Source organism: Lepisosteus platostomus, chromosome 11 (genome assembly GCF_059453375.1).
Source record: "Lepisosteus platostomus isolate fLepPlt1 chromosome 11, fLepPlt1.hap1, whole genome shotgun sequence".
NCBI classification, from domain to species: Eukaryota; Metazoa; Chordata; class Actinopteri; order Semionotiformes; family Lepisosteidae; genus Lepisosteus; species Lepisosteus platostomus.
In genome coordinates this window covers 29,746,491-29,763,630 of record NC_142621.1, presented here as the reverse complement: position 1 = coordinate 29,763,630, position 17,140 = coordinate 29,746,491, and the positions used below count along the sequence as shown (strand labels likewise).

Sequence of the window (17,140 nt, the reverse complement as noted above, 5' to 3'; positions counted from 1 at the left end):
AGAGACGTGAACAAAGAAAGCATCAGTACACCATTAGCAAAGTGTTGCCTGGGTACAGCAGACACAACAAAAACACATAAAGAGGAACTATATTTCAGGTGATAAAGATTATTTATGATGGTATTTCTCAGATCGCTGGATGTCTCATGGAGAAACACATTGTTTTGTGATTTCTAGAGAAGAAGAGGAACAACAGGTTAAAATGTTGTTTGTGTAATCAAAGGATATGAATTGGAAGCAAATATTTATCATACTGAAGTAAAAGTATATGTTAATGAATAAATACATTATATGTATGCATATAATAACTATGTAAAAATAAGTAGATGAGAAATACATTTTTCTTTTTTATATAAAAAACATGCCTGTAAAACTGAATAAATAAAAGCAGTGAGCTATGTGTTCTGTTCTGCAGAGGTGGAAGTATTATGTTACATCATGATGACGACAATCTTTTTTTTACTCAAGTTTTTAAATCTAAAATGACTTTTTTAATAAAAAAACTTGTTTGGAATAACGGGTTTTACAGCAACAATGTAGTTTTTACCATTTTGACCTTTCCAGTTTACAACATGGCAACTTGTCTGCAAACCTTTTATTGTGAAATGACTCATATGCATCAAATGATGCATATGCATCGTGAACCAGATTAAAAAGTTACTTTTATCAGATTTTTACAGGAATGTCTCCAGCAACCAGAGTAAATACTGTCTCTGTGGGGTATATCTGTGAAGTAGAGGAGATGATGACGTGCAGTTCTGCAGTGTCAGTTCTGCAGTTTGTGTCACTTTGTAAGTTAACTGTGTTGTCAGACACTGAGTCATTTGCAGTGTTATGGAGGTACAGACCATTCTGCCCTTTGCACCCATTTCTCCATTTATTCCTTTAGCACCTTTGGGTCCCTATGAAAAAGGCAAAACAGAAAATTAGTCATAATCATAATTAACTAATTTGAATTAAAAAGGAAAGTACTGTGATGCAAGAGATATATTAGCATTGATATACATTGTACTAGGCTGTTATTCAAGAGATTGTGTTTAGCATCTGCTGCTCTGATTTGATCAGATTTAAGTGTACTATGAAGAAACACTAAGAATTTTAAACTATGCCTGTGTGAAAGATCACAGTTTGCTGTGAGAGTGGAAACTTTGCTTGTACTGTATGTGTGTTATTTCATGAAGCAGAAGTTGTCTTACCCACAATGCATTGTTGAGTGAGCTTCAAAAGATGTTAGATATTCTATGTTATGGCTTCCTGACCTATGTTTATCCATTAATCTGATCATTTCAGGATATAATAAGTTTTTTGTGTTGTTCTAAAACATAAATATACAATGACACAATAACAGTGATATACTTCTAACAATTGTTCCTGCTGTGTGTCTGCTGTTTCACCTTGAGTGAGGTACTTTACCCCATGTGATTTCAGTCCACCTTGCTGTATAAATGAGGGCTAGTACTGCTGGGAGTAATTTATGCAATGAACCAGCATCCTGTAAAGGGGGAAATGTCATATGCTCTCACAGAGCACAGGATAGCTGCTGTGGCTCTGATATGAAAATTACCTACTTCTCACAATCATCAAATTCTGTCAAAAGCAGTGCAGAATCCATACCACTTGTCCCTTGTTTCCACGGATTCCAGGCTTTCCAAGTTCTCCATAATCCCCCTTTGATACAAATGCACAAAAACAGGAACAAATAATCTTAAAACAGTACACTTATCTTAATTCATTAAATGGATAAACAGAAAATCAAAGGCAGTCATACAGTAAACCCGTGTTACTTAGTATTTAAACATAAATATAATGTATTGCTTATAATAAAATGATAGCTGAAATATAGATGATCTTGTTCCATGAATGTCAATTATCTCCCCCTAAGCAGGCACATCATCTTTCTGGTTTGAGAGGAATATTCTGGCCTCATGCTCATTGAGGTGTGTACTGCTTTTGAATTGTGTTACAACTGAGAATTGTGCATGAGCTGAACTTGTGTTTTTTGAACACGGGTTATAAAAAGCCATGCCTTTTCCTGCTCTTAGCTGGGAACATGAGACAAGCGTCCAAACGCTAAAATATGGAAAAGGCTTGAGATTAAAATAGCAAAATTCCCCATCAATCCTGTAGAATGTGGACTCAAACATAAAATAATTCAATATACCTTTGGTCCAGGAGGTCCATTCTCTCCAACAAACCCCCTCTGCCCTGGCAGACCCTGTTGGGAGAAAATATTTACCCATTTAGTTACCTTCATATACTAAAGTACTAAGTATAGTATATAATATCTTTAAGTAACCACTTTCCTGTGGACCGAAGAAAGACATCACAACTTGACATGCTGCATATTGCTCTGGTTTAGACATCCAGACAGGCACAACCAGCTTAGATGTCTGCAGAGGTGTCATTTTCTGCAGTGACACACATTACATCCAAGCACATTTTTCAATGTATTGTACGCATGGGGCCTCACTGTCATTTACAGCATCCAGTCAGATTGTGGTGCTATGTTTGAGAAAGAGTTAACCAAATTCCACAAATCTGTACTGGGAAACCTCAGATGCTTCTCATTCAATCAAAACATCAAATTGGTGTTAGTAAATGAAAACGTTTACTTTTAAAAGAAATACAATTCAGTTTTAAAATGTCCATGATAAACAGTGACTCACTCTTGCCCCTTTGGAACCCCTTTGGCCTGTCATTCCAAGCCTTCCAGCTGCCCCCTACAGCAAAAGGCAAGAGAAAAAAAGAGTCAGAAAATTGAACGAACAGAGAAAATGGATTGTACTCTGTAAACAACATGCAGAACTTAAAGGAAATGTTTATATCGGCACATACAGTGCCTTGCGAAAGTATTCGGCCCCCTTGAACTTTTCAAACTTTTGCCACATTTCAGGCTTCAAACATAAAGATATAAATTTTTTATTTTATGTGAAGAATCACCAACAAGTGGGACACAATTGTGAAGTGGAACGAAATCTATTGGATTTTTGAAACTTTTTTAACTAATAAAAAAATGAAAAGTGGGGCGTGCAAAATTATTCGGCCCCCTTGCGTTAATACTTTGTAGAGCCACCTTTTGCTGCGATTACAGCTGCAAGTCGCTTGGGGTATGTCTCTATCAGTTTTGCACATCGAGAGACTGAAATTCTTGCCCAGTCTTCCTTGCAAAACAGCTCGAGCTCAGTGAGGTTGGATGGAGAGCGTTTGTGAACAGCAGTTTTCAGCTCTTTCCACAGATTCTCGATTGGATTCAGGTCTGGACTTTGACTTGGCCATTCAAACACCTGGATACGTTTATTTGTGAACCATTCCTTTGTAGATTTTGCTGTATGTTTGGGATCATTGTCTTGTTGGAAGATAAATCTCCGTCCCAGTTTCAGGTCTTTTGCAGACTCCAACAGGTTTTCATCCAGAATGGTCCTGTATTTGGCTGCATCCATCTTCCCCTCAATTTTAACCATCTTCCCTGTCCCTGCTGAAGAAAAGCAGGCCCAAACCATGATGCTGCCACCACCATGTTTGACAGTGGGGATGGTGTGTTGAGGGTGATGAGCTGTGTTGCTTTTACGCCAAACATATCGTTTTGCATTGTGGCCAAAAAGTTCGATTTTGGTTTCATCTGACCAGAGCACCTTCTTCCACATGTTTGGGGTGTCTCCCAGGTGGCTTGTGGCAAACTTTAGACGAGACTTTTTTATGGATATCTTTGAGAAATGGCTTTCTTCTTGCCACTCTTCCATAAAGGCCAGATTTGTGCAGTGTAAGACTGATTGTTGTCCTATGGACAGACTCTCCCACCTCAGCTGTAGTTCTCTGCAGTTCATCCAGAGTGATCATGGGCCTCTTGGCTGCATCTCTGATCAGTCTTCTCCTTGTCTGAGCTGAAAGTTTAGAGGGACGGCCAGGTCTTGGTAGATTTGCAGTGGTCTGATACTCCTTCCATTTCAAGATGATCGCTTGCACAGTGCTCCTTGGGATGTTTGAAGCTTGGGAAATCTTTTTGTATCCAAATCCGGCTTTAAACTTCTCCACAACAGTATTACGGACCTGCCTGGTGTGTTCCTTGGTCTTCATGATGCTCTCTGCGCTTTCAACAGAACCTTGAGACTATCACAGAGCAGGTGCATTTATACAGAGACTTGATTACACACAGGTGGATTCTATTTATCACCATCAGTCATTTAGGACAATATTGGATCATTCAGAGATCATCGCTGAACTTCTGGAGTGAGTTTGCTGCACTGAAAGTAAAGGGGCCGAATAATTTTGCACGCCCCACTTTTCATTTTTTTATTAGTTAAAAAAGTTTCAAAAATCCAATAGATTTCGTTCCACTTCACAATTGTGTCCCACTTGTTGGTGATTCTTCACATAAAATAAAAAATTTATATCTTTATATTTGAAGCCTGAAATGTGGCAAAAGGTTGAAAAGTTCAAGGGGGCCGAATACTTTCGCAAGGCACTGTAAATGATGTAAATGATGTAGGATTCTTGTTTGTTGTTTACGCCGGGATTGTATCTGCCATTGGGCAATTATTAACTTCACTTCTCAATGAGCAATTGTGGTTCAATTATTTTACATTAATGATCTGTCTGGCTGCTTAACTGCGGGACGAGCCAGCTGTGGTGCGGCAGGTGTCCATCAACCTGTCTCCCTTGTCCATGCCGCAGTAAACTGATCACCTGGAGACTCTGAGTCTTCAGGTGATTCCAAGTCAATAATATATTTATTATTCAGAATAAATACTCATACCTGACAGAGCTCGGGGCTCTGTCATTGAGTTTGGACACTGCCCCTCGAGCCCCTGTCTCTGTGTATTCCTGTGCTCTACTTTGTCTCCTGACTGTATCCCCAGTCCCCTCTCAGCTTTGTTAACTGTTTTGTTTTGGACTTCCATCCTGGCTTGGAACTTGGACTGAACTCTCAACCCATCTCCTGGTTCCTCCTTGGCATTCTGCTACTGCGTCACTCTTTGCATTATTTGGATTTTGAACTGTGAATTGCCAACACAAAATGCTAACACAAATACTTTAACATTGAGTTCAAGGTGTGTTATCTTGTAATCCTAGTATAACATGACATATCTTGTAATCAGTAATAATAATTTCTTACACTTATGTAGTGCTTTTCTGGACACTCCACATAAAGCACTTTACAGGTAATGGGGACTCCCCTCCACCACCACTATGTGTAGCCCCCCCGGATGATGTGATGGAAACCGTAGTGCACCAGTACACTCACCACACATCCAATATCAGTGGGGAGGAGAACACAGTGATGATGCCAAGATGGAGATTATTAGGAGGCCATGATTGGTATAGGTCAGGGGGAAATGTGGCCACGACCCCTGGGTTACACCCCTACTCTTTTTCAGAAATGCCCTGGGACCACGGAGAGGCAGCCCCTACGTTTTACATCTCATCTAAAGGATGGCGCCTTTTTTACAGTATAGTGTCCCTGTCATTATACTGGAGCATTAGGACCCACACAGACTGTAGTGAACACCCCCTACTGGTTCCAGCAACACCTCTTCCAGCAACAACCTTAGCTTTTCCTCAGGAGGTCTCCCATCCAGGTACTGGCCAGGCTCACACCTGCTTAGCTTTAGTGGGTTACTAGTTGTTGCAGTATCAAAAAAGCTGCTAGAAGCTGACATAGCTGACCCATAAGTAACAGCAAATGCTTCCTTGTCTTGCTTTTTCAACCATCTTTCAATGTGCAGTAAGCAGATATTTTTAATGCCTTAATAGCCTTCCAGAACTGAGAACAACTAAAACAAGTTCGGGATTACTTTACGCTGCAGAAATCTGTAACTGAATCTGTGCATTAAATTGACTTTTTAGTTAAAAAAATGAATGAACTAAGAACTCATGACAGAAAAAAGCCAAAGATATTATTGGAGTTTGTCAAGAATTTTTCCTTCTTCTTCTTTGTACAAGAATCAGAAAGGGACAGGACAAGAACAACATGTTGTCTTCTAAATGATTTACATGGTATCCTTTTTTGTGCTCCTCTTACTTTTGACAGGAGAACTGATGCTTCTCCTACTGCTAACATCACAAGTGCTTGACATGTTATGGGAGGAGTAGTTCAATCAAGTACAGTAGCTGTGTCAGCATGCTTAGGCTGCAAAGGAACAAATAAAGGTTGAGAGACACAACGTTTCAGCTGTTGAGCCTTCTTAGGGTGAAGAAGATGGCATTTGAAGAAGGCTCCACAGCCAAAATGTTTTGTCTCTTTTCTTCTTTTTACAGCATGTTATGGGGGGGGGGTTGTGCAGCACATTGAGGGTATTCTGGCCGATTATACCCACCATAATACGTGAAACAACTGGACCAAGTAGATCCACAACCTTGGAAAATCCCAGTTGCTGTGGGCTAATCACATAATACGGATATAACAGTAGAGCTTTACATTAATTCTGAACAAACGCCTTGATTGCTTAAGTAAAAACAAGATAGTACTTAAGTCCAATTGCAGAAAACTAAAAACAAGATAGTACTTAAGTGCAATTGCAGAAAACTAAAAACAAGATAGTACTTAAGTGCAATTGCAGAAAACTAAAAACATAAGGTTTAAAATGTAAAAGATTACAAAATATATTAAGAAAGCTACAGAGAATGGGTTAACATAAAGTGAACACTTACAGTATGATACTTAAATCGTAAGTGCTCACTTTACACAAAACTACACAGGTGTTTTATTGGATGAGTATGACAGACATGTATAATATATCCATGTCCTCCAAAAGTATTTGGAGAATTAATTGTAAGATGGGATTTTCACAATGATGAATTATACTTACTATTCCACATGGAAAAATGACTCATAATTATAACATCTAATTACTCCAGTCTACCCCGTTGTATGGGAACTCTAGGATCAAATGAGATGCCATAGAAACAAGGATAATTGCTTAGCTATGACAAGCAGTATTAACAACGCATGGGCTTGAGAGATCGTGACCGTAAAGTATACTCTGTCTGCTGAAATGGTATCTTTCTAATAAAAATCAGCAAACTGTAAAGAGAGATCTCTTCACTTTCAATCTCACAATTTCTTCGCAAAGCTGTCATGTCAGCTGGAGCCCTGAAGTAAAGTGATGTCATTTGTGCAGGGGGCCGGTTAGTCTGAGAGTTATGTTTAATTATTAAACTAGGAAGCTGAAGCAGGTGATTATAGATGTGATTGACAGCTGAGCAAGGTTACTCCTTGCACCACCATCAAATTCCTGCCTACCTATTTCCGGCACACTCTTCTAGGTTGTGTGTGCTCTTTTTAAGGTTCCATACATATCCATATGCTTTATTTTCCTGTTTTTAGCACTTCTGGGCAATTCTATAAAACAGAGTTAACTAAGTAAACTGCAGACGTTTGATGACAAAAATGATCAGAGCTATCAAGGGTAAACAACTGTCAGTGAAATCACCCACAACCTCCAGAGTGTAGGGGTGAAAGTATGAAAATTCATATATTACAATATAAATGTTATATTAGACTTATTATATTCATCTGAACAGACTTACAAAGGTTACATGGCATGATATAAACTCTTATTAGCACAGAGAATAGAAATAATTAACTTCGAATTTTCCTCAAAGATGAGCTAGGACAGTTTTGAAACAATTTTTGGACAGATGAAACAAAGGTAAACCTTTACTGGGCACACAGGGCTGGCTCTGTAACTGACTTATTTTTACTGATGATGATGATGATGATGATGGCAGCAGCAAAATATATACTGACATTTGCAGAAACATTTTGCTTCTGCCGAATAAAATGCTTTTGGAGCGATACTTCAACATGTACTGTAACATAACAATGAACCAAAACATATGGGCAACCAAGGGTGTTCATCAGAAGAATGAAGTGGAAAATCTTAAACCAAGTCAAAATCTAAATTTAAATCCAATTCAACATGAATTTTAAAAAATTAAAACCAGGGCACCCCAGAATAGGCACGAACTAAAAGTGGCTGTGGCAAAGGTGTGGCAAAGTGTCCCAAATGGTTACACAAAGAGTTTGGTAAGCTCAGTGGGTCACAGACTTCATGCAGGTGTTGGCTCATGAAGATGCAACCAGATACTGACTTTGCTGTCCCAATACTTACATACAGTAGGGCACTTGACTTCTGTCTCACCCATTCAGCCTTAAAAAGGTTTTTAGAAGTCTTTTAGTTGGTCAAATCTTTGCATCTACAACAGCCTGGGATGCATCAGAAAACTAACATTATTGTATGTGTCAAGAATTTAAATAATTTGCAATAGTTGCAATTCTAAGTGTTTGTCCTCTAGTTAAAAATACACTGTTTTCAGTGTCTTTTTCTGTTCTGTGTTTTCTATTGCTGCTGTACTCACGGTTACTCCTGGAAAGCCTTTCTCTCCCTTGGAACCATCTTTTCCTGTATTTCCTACTGGGCCGTAACCCCCCGGTCTGCCTGAAGGACCACGAAGACCAGAACTGCCCTGCAGTGAGAGAGAACCACTTCACTTTACACAGCAGCCGCTAGTTAAGTGAGCCTAGAGCTGGACTACGAGGAAAGGCTATTTAAGTTAGGAGTTTGCAGTACACTGTGTCATTTGTTAATTCAGTTTTCATGTGTGTCAGCAGTTTACAATTCCGGTGTATGTGGGCATGCACAGTAGCTTATCAAACAGAAACATTATCAAAGTTAATAAAATGTATACAACCCATGTATACAAATTTATACTTTCAAGCTTTTATCATGCACAATTTCTGCAGCACACACTTTCAAATTCTGCAGAATTGTTTGGTCAAATTCCTCAAGGCAGGACATTTGCAAATGTCTAGAATGGTTTCATCCTTTTTCCTTTGGGAAATCGTAAGGGTTCTGCAAGTTTGAAAAGTGGAAATTTACATATAGAAAAATCACTTGTTTCTCCTTTTGTAACATAACAGACAGAAATCAATTTGATCAACAATTAAAGAAAGGTGTTTCCTCCTTCAGATACCTAGGAGGCTGTCCTAGGACTTACCTTCTCCCCTGGGAGTCCTTGCTTTCCTCTCTCCCCTGGGACACCACTGTAGCCCTGGAATGAATAGGACAGTATCACACCCCGCACTTGCCCTCTTAAATGCCATTATATTCCCAAATGCAGTTTCACGATCTCATTCCTAACTGAACCCATCAGATTCTCACAGGCACCGGATTCCACAGATTCTCACTCCTGATCCAATTATCCAACCATGTCACTCCTCCTTCACTATTTAAAGTTCCCTCACGCAAACTAAAGCTTGCTCACTCTTGAAAAGCCTCCTTTAGAGTTTTCTAGTGCGCTTTTTTGTCTTGTTGGATTTCCCGGTTATTGGACGTAGCTTTTCCCTTTTGATCTCGTCTCTTGGATTTTGCCCTTTGGATTGTCTTCTCGGTTTGTCTCGGCTCTTTCTGTTAAACTGATCTCTAGCTTCTCCTATCGACCTTGCTTCTGGATTACAATTTTGGATTGTTTGCCTCTGCATCCCACAGAATTCACGGCTACACACAGGACCCCCGGAGAACTACCTGCCGGATCCCTGACAGGCAGCATAGGGATTCAGTTTGCACATTTGGATTCAGGATAAAGTTCTGGAAAAGGGGCAGATTCAAATACATTCCACGATTTACCAGTGTATGGAAGTGTTTCTGCATTGGGTCGGGCTACAACAATGGGCAGGCACAGCACAGCATTTGAAACGCTATGGCAAAGATATAACACTACTCAACAAGAACATTTGGGGTTTTTTTAATAGGGAAAATTCTGAATGAAGATCTTCAATGTTGATGTAATAGTATTTAAATATGTACTTCATTTTGCACAAGCTGTGTATGTACAGTAACCAGTAAAAGGAATACAGTACAGCTACAGAAATTCTGACTGGAAAGTGGCTGATGATACTTTATGCCATCTTATGATTTCAACCCACCTCTTTCCCCGTGGGACCCCTAAGTCCTGACAGTCCTTGATTACCCACAGGCCCCTGGCTTCCCTTTGTCCCCTTCAGACCAGGCAAACCTCTGCGCCCTTTATCTCCCTGATGAAGGCAAGAGGAATAAAACTAAGGACAAAGCCTTTTTCACTTTAAATGTTGAGGTTTTAGTCGAAAAGTCTGCTTTCTTACCTGTGTAAACAGAGAGAAAGTACCTGTACTATCCTAAATACAAATAAAAGGTCAGCAATGTAATTAGACCATGCCTGATGACAAGCAGGTGTCACTGATAAAGTGCTAGTGGTTTTTGTGGTGCATGACAGAGAATCAAGCAGGAAAACCATCCACCCCAGTACATGTGGTGCTGTTGTGCTTAATCTAGAACCATTATTGTGTCCCTTGTTCAAAAGTGTAAAAGTTAAAACCACTAAGAAGGGAGACAATGCCTGATTATTTTTGTGTTGCTTAAGAAATTCCATCCCAAATAGTATTATCACTGCATTTCTTTCTGAAAAGAAAGGAAGGAAGAGTATGCAAGTGAAATGGGGTCAGAGGAAATCCCTGTTACCTGGGGCATGCCATTCTTCAAACTGTGATGTGATACCTCTGGAACTCTTCTACTTGCTTATTGAAATGATCCTAAAACTTTGGTTTAGAAATAAAATCCAACCTTAATCTGTAATGTCTAATTTCTTATCATATCAGGTTGCTGATACTATCCCTGAACAGCTTACATGTGCAGAATGAGGGCCTGTGCATGCACTCTTCTAAAACACAGATCTGTCATACTCTGTTGCCATTTGCCAGACTTTACAGTATGTTCCACACGATCTCCAGCAAAGTTAGCAATGATTAGGGAAGTGCTACTTCTCTCACTGACCATGCTTCAAGCTTGGAGGTGCCTGGGAATTTTTCACAGGAAAATATGTGTAGCATTCATTGCCTTTTTGTTTGTTTCAGATTCATCCTCCACTGTCTGAAAGTGGTGCCATTGTTTTGGCTGCTTTTGTAAAAGGAACAGACAAGCGGAAACACATACTTACAGCCTGTCCTTTCTGGCCAGCTTGTCCGGATGGCCCTATTAATCCAGGTGGTCCCTAAAACACAACAACATTGATCCTGCGAAGATTTACATTCATACTACCTCTACCAATAATAACACCCTGCTTAAATTTCAATGACAGCAGTTATTAATAATAGTTCATTGTTAAATGCACTTTTTGTTGGTTTTAACAAAACCATCCTCCTTCCTAAAATGGATTTGTAGTATTTTTCATTTGGAGATCGAATGAACATAATATTTCTAATGGAGTTTATTTTTCAAAAGAATATGAAGAAATAAAGAAAATCAATCTGTATGTGTACATGAGTGTGCTGTACTTACTGTATACATGTAGTGTGTCCAATTTCAAGGTTTGGCAGTCGAGCTTTTCAAGAAAAAAATGTGTTTATATATGTGTAAAGTTTAAGAACACTGCTTTGCACTGAGAGTCCCATCCAATGGAAAATAAGTTCAAAAGTAAATTTTCATCAAGAAATTGAATTAAATGTTTGCAGGGTAGGTGGTCCTGTGGTTAAGGTAAAGGGCTTGTTACCAGAGGTAACAGAGATCACTTTACTTTCCATTGCGGGAAAGTCATTACCAGAACTGTCTCATTCTTGGCCTAAGCCATAGCTCTATCAATCACTCGATGTCTGTTATCCTAAGAGAGTCACTGAAACCCCTTGTGCTCTGTCTTTTGGAGGAGTTATTAAAGTATAATAAGCGACTCTGCTGTATAGGTTACAAATTTCTAGTTAAACCCCTGGATGTTGTAAATTGCTTAGTATTAATGCTAACAGTAAATGATTAATAGAACAAACTCTACCATGAGCAGTGCAGACTTAAATAGAATTTTCTGAAGCAAAAACATCTCCCTCGTATCAGGTGCTGGTGTTTCAAAACACACGGAAATCCCGCAGATGCAATATCTCTCCAGTACAAGGATTGTCAATCCTTGCTTAACATCCCCTGGTAACATCTTGCTAGGAACAACAGCCATGTGTACAAACTGCCTGCTGAGTGGAGTTTACAGATTTACCACTTAGGCGCCTATTTTAAGACAGACACTCTCAATGTAGTTTTAAGTAAGTATAGGACAGTTGGAATGATAATAGTTCCCTTTCTTATGTTTGTAGCCACTGCAATTAAAACATTACCACCATTCAAGATATGGAAGAACATGGATGCAGAAAGTGGGGATTCCACTTGTCAAACCAGCCCAGTCAGTCAAAGTCCAGTATTAATCAACACAAGAATACAAGAAAGACTCGGAGCAAACTGGTTTGCTGTGCTTACAATTCTGCATTGGATCTTAGTATTGTTTGTCAGCTATCCTTAGCTTAAGGATTTTAAGTTATCTTGGAATGGTAGATGTTAACCACTAAAGAGAATAACAGGTAGCTGGCAGCTCTATACTCTGCTGAGTATTCTAGAGGACAGCTTTAAAATGACAATAGAGTTCTGGTACATGTGGATTAGTGGTGTACATTAGTACATACTAGTTAAGGATAGTATGATCAATATACCTCCTCACCATCGAGACCAGCAACTCCCTTCTCTCCTGGAGGTCCACGCATGCCCTACATGGACAACAGAAAAATAGAACAGAAAATAAAATGCAGCTGCTTTATCTTTTTAGACTGATTTGTATAATTAGGATGGATAGTGATGGGGGATATTGTCTCCATTGAATTTGAAAAAAACACATTTTTATACTGTGTTAATCTCAGAAGAGATTTAAAATAATTTTAACCTTTCCTTGTCGTGGCAGTAGTGTTGTGAAGCTGTGTTCCAGTTTTCTTTAACTCTGTAAGCGCTCAAGACCTATGTCATACTTGAACAGTAAAACTAATTAAGTACATAGTTAATTTACAACACTGACAGCATAGATGACATGGATACTTTTGTGCTTCTCTAGGACTAGACAAGAAGAAGAATCTTTCACAGGTCTTTCATCTAATTGTTTAGGACAGCTTTTAAAATTTATGTTTTAATAAACCTTTTATTTTTGTCTACCACATACCCAGATCTTTCTTTATGTCAACAATGACTCCTGTACTACATAGAGATTTACATTGCAGCATACCAAACCTTATGGGCACATGTATGAATTAAATTAGTATGTTTGCCTCTATTCTGTCTCATGTAACACAGCTGTGTTAGAATCAGCATGGAATTAGAAATGGTTTTGATTAAGAAACTTGTTACTTCTTTGAACATGCAACAGTAGTAATGGATACAAGCAGGACATACAATATGCCATATTTTGATTCTCATTCTTTTTCACATAAAACACTAATTATTTAATTGAAAGCTATAAATATCACACACATTCAATGTACTTGTTAATGTAGATAAAATAGAGAGTACAGGCAAAGACTGAAAAATTTCTGGGTATGGGATGCTGCAATTAGTGGAGTATAACAGGGATCAAATCAAGGACCACTGTTTTCCTTATTTATTCCTTATTTATAATATTGATTATTTTTGCCTTCTTTGCAATGTGGAGAAAATGAGAGCTAAAATGCAGAATTTAAATTGGTATTGCATTATAGCACACTGTAATGCAACTGCACTGGTATGTTGCATTATAAAAGAATAATCAATTTATTAGACTTTACCAAGAATTACTGTATGTGTAGAATACAAAGAATACAAAACACAAAAATTGGTCCAAAAAACCCTCAAGGATGTAGTCACTGGTTCAGCAAAATTTCTTACAGTGAAATGATCAAATAATTTAATCTATTAAACATCAAACAGAGAGGATTGTGAGTGGACAGCTATTCAGAACTCTCAAAAGTATTGACAGAATCACCGCTTCAAAATCAGATCTAAAACATTAATCAGAGGACACAAATAATGTCATATAAAACTAAGTGAATATAAAACTCAACAGTAGGCACTTATGTATACAAAGAGTTGTAGTTGTCAGGAAAAAGATGCCCAGCTTTACAGAATTACTTTTTCTATTCTATTCAATATTACTATTCAAAGTAATGTTTTCTTGTGTGTGAGGTCAGATATATTATTGCTGTCTGGGGAGGGTTACCTTCTCTCCTTTGTCTGACTGTGGACCTACAGGCCCTGGAAACCCATCTTTACCCTAAAAGGAAGAATGTTACAGTTCAAATAAATAACACCAGCTAGAAAGTTCAACCTAACAGTTTGTTTTGAAGCACAACATCACGTGTTTCACTGTGACCTTAAAATTATTATTTCATGTCTTTCTTGATGTTCCTGGGTTTGTATGTGCCATCAGCTATAGAAGATGCAATCATACATTTTTCCAGTAAAAAAGACCTACCTTCTACATTTATACGTGATTAGCAATTTAGCAAATGTGTCTATTAATGGTGTAAATGATCTGTTTCTTCATGACCGTGATATTTAGAACTATATCAGATTGTATTTCTTTTAGCTCATAGTTAATTGAGCAAAGGATCTCATCCAGCTGTTTCTTGAAAGAAGCCAAGGTACAGTATTGGCATTGTCAACATGTCTTGTTCCACAAAAGCAAAGGAGTTACTTCTTTACCCAAAGGGTTGTGGGAGTCCGGAACAAACTGCCCAGTCATGTTAGTGAAACTGATACTCTGGCTTCTTTCAAAAAAACTGCTGAATGAGATCCTTGGATAAAGCAGGTACCGATAATAATTATTGTCATTGGGCCAAATGGCTCCCTCTTGTTCGTGAACGGTCCTGTCTTCCTCTGTTGAAGTTTCGGTGAGGAGAAAGAGGTGGTGGGAGTAACACTCCTTAAGAAAGCGCACTCACAGGGTGCCCTTGAGGTCCTTGAGATCCTCTCAGACCTGGTGGACCCTTGTCTCCTGGGGACCCGGGAAAGCCCATGCCCCCCCACTGTCCTATATTACCCTGCAAGCCCTGAAAGATGAGAAAGGAAAATGCAAAAAATTAAGTAATAATTATATAATTAAGAATTTATCTTAGCTGAAAAACATAGAGGCTTCTTATGAATGTGTGATCTTGTCGAACTAAAATGTGACCAATAGGGCTGCTGTGATCGTAGCATGTGTTTTATAGTGTCCCACACTCAACTATATTTTAATACACTGAATTGCAATCCAAATACCGATTCACTTGTGTTTTACACAGTGTTCACAGTGTTTTAAAATGCTTGTACATAAATTAATATTTTCTAGTGACAGCATGCACAGTCATGACAAAATCACATTTCATATTTTTCATTTTAGGGTAGCTGTGGGTACACTGAAAACCTAATTCATTTTCTGTAAAGTGCACTTTGCCCACAGTTGCCCACAGTTAAAAGAAAGAACCACTCTTCTGCGCAGTGGGCTGCAGTGATATCAATGAGTTCTCCTGTTCATTTCTTCTGTGGTGTAAATAACTAATCTAATTTGCCTCCCATTACATACAGCACTAGAATAAATAATACATGTGCATTTCTAACAATTCAGAAGGAGTATTCTGAATATTGCACCAGCTAGATATTCGACTGGATTTTATTTGCCTGGAATATCTCAACACATAGTTTGGATTCATTACTTCCAAACACCTACAATAATATCATAAAGTGTGGTTTTGATTTTTTTTTTTAATTAAGAAACTCTGATGATAGTGTATCATGAAGAATGCTGCTTGGTATTTTTTTCTTTCAGCTTTTCTCTCGAAATGCTTTGAAAATCACTTCTCTAAATTACCAATAGAAATTGATTCTCAGATTCTGGGCTCCCATTAGGCCAGACCTGACACAGGACCTGTGAAAAGGTCATTTGTCAATGTCAGACTATATCTGTACCTAAAAATAGACCTGAAAATTACCCACAAAATGTAGACAAAGAAGCTTCACAGATGAAGCTCTTAAAACAGCTGCTTACACCTACTCCATATATTATTCTTGAAAGTATGTATAAAGGATAGATGTCCTCCTTACCCATTAGATGGCAAGCCAAAATTTAATTACCATATACCAAACACCCTACTTTCAAAATTAATTTTTTGTACCGTATATCATTTACAACCTGGGAATAAATTTAGCATTTATTCCTGCTTTGGAACTGCCTGTTTGGTTATGAATAGTGTGTGGTCTGTCACAGTTTCCTGCAGCCCCTGCACTGACCTGGGTGACCTCCAGACCACACATGCCAACCACACTGAGATTTGTGCTGGCATATTTATTTTCCCAAAAGAAAAGTCCCACAAATAAACGGTGGAAATTTTAAAGTTGACAGGCCTCAGTATTAAGTAAATACAAAGCATTACTCATACCTCTGTTTCTTTATCACCGGCAATTTATTAACCTCTTTTAGACTTCCAAATTACTGCCTGAAGAAGTCATTTGAAATGAATCAAATGGGCCTGAGAGTCACACCTGTGTTCCCCATCTCCTCTGCTTCTTTGTCTTTGTTATATCACTGAGATGTACATGAGCCCAAGTGCTATTTATAGCTTCACATATACAGCGCTTTGCAAGAATATTCTGTGAAATTACAAAATGATGCATGCACATTTTCTAAACTGAATATATTATTCAAAAGGAATAAGTAAAGGTTTATTGCATGCTGAAAAGAAACACAGCGTTTTGGCTGTGGAGCCTTCTTAGTGTGTGAAGAAGCCTTCACCCAGAGCCTTCGTCACATCTGAAGAAGTGTTTCTTTTCTTTTCAGAATGGAATAAACCTTTGCAGCCTGTGCATGCTGACACAGCTACCTACTTGAACTCCTTCATTTTACTCCAAAGCCCAAAAGCTCAAATTGAAAGCTTCTAAAGGTAAATGATAGTAAATGTCAGGAAAAACTAAAAACAAAAAGTTGCAATATACTGATTGCACGAATATTCTGACCCGTGAAATCAATATTTGGTGGTTAAATCTTTGGAAGCAATTACAGTAACAAGTCTTTTTGCCTTGGTTTGAAGCAGGCTTTCCTCTAAGATTTGCCTGTATAGTAGCTTTGCTCTATTTTCCCATCAGTATTGCCAAACTTCCCAGTCCTTGCTAATAAGAAACAGAATTATGACATAATGCTTCCAACATCATGCAAAGCGATTTACAGGTAATGGGGACTACCCTCCACCACCACCAATGTGCAGTATCCACCTGGATGATGTGACAGCAGCCAACATACACTAAACGCTCACCACACATCAGCTATCAGTGGGGAGGAGAACAGAGTGATGAAGCCAATTCAT

At 38.5% G+C, this 17,140-nt stretch overlaps 1 protein-coding gene across 1 annotated transcript in view; it reads right to left on the bottom strand.

The window, feature by feature from the left end:
* Nucleotides 1–17,140, bottom strand: part of LOC148652365 (uncharacterized) — an 81,578-nt gene that overhangs the window by 16,696 nt on the left and 47,742 nt on the right. The window contains exons 34-44 of the mRNA XM_088599072.1: nucleotides 14,747–14,854; nucleotides 14,023–14,076; nucleotides 12,497–12,550; nucleotides 10,972–11,025; nucleotides 9,926–10,033; nucleotides 8,998–9,051; nucleotides 8,359–8,466; nucleotides 2,667–2,720; nucleotides 2,162–2,215; nucleotides 1,615–1,668; nucleotides 849–902 (exon numbers count right to left, since the gene is read on the bottom strand). Of these exons, the coding sequence (XP_088455198.1) occupies nucleotides 849–902; nucleotides 1,615–1,668; nucleotides 2,162–2,215; nucleotides 2,667–2,720; nucleotides 8,359–8,466; nucleotides 8,998–9,051; nucleotides 9,926–10,033; nucleotides 10,972–11,025; nucleotides 12,497–12,550; nucleotides 14,023–14,076; nucleotides 14,747–14,854 (756 nt within the window). The remainder of the gene's footprint in view (nucleotides 1–848; nucleotides 903–1,614; nucleotides 1,669–2,161; nucleotides 2,216–2,666; nucleotides 2,721–8,358; nucleotides 8,467–8,997; nucleotides 9,052–9,925; nucleotides 10,034–10,971; nucleotides 11,026–12,496; nucleotides 12,551–14,022; nucleotides 14,077–14,746; nucleotides 14,855–17,140) is intronic.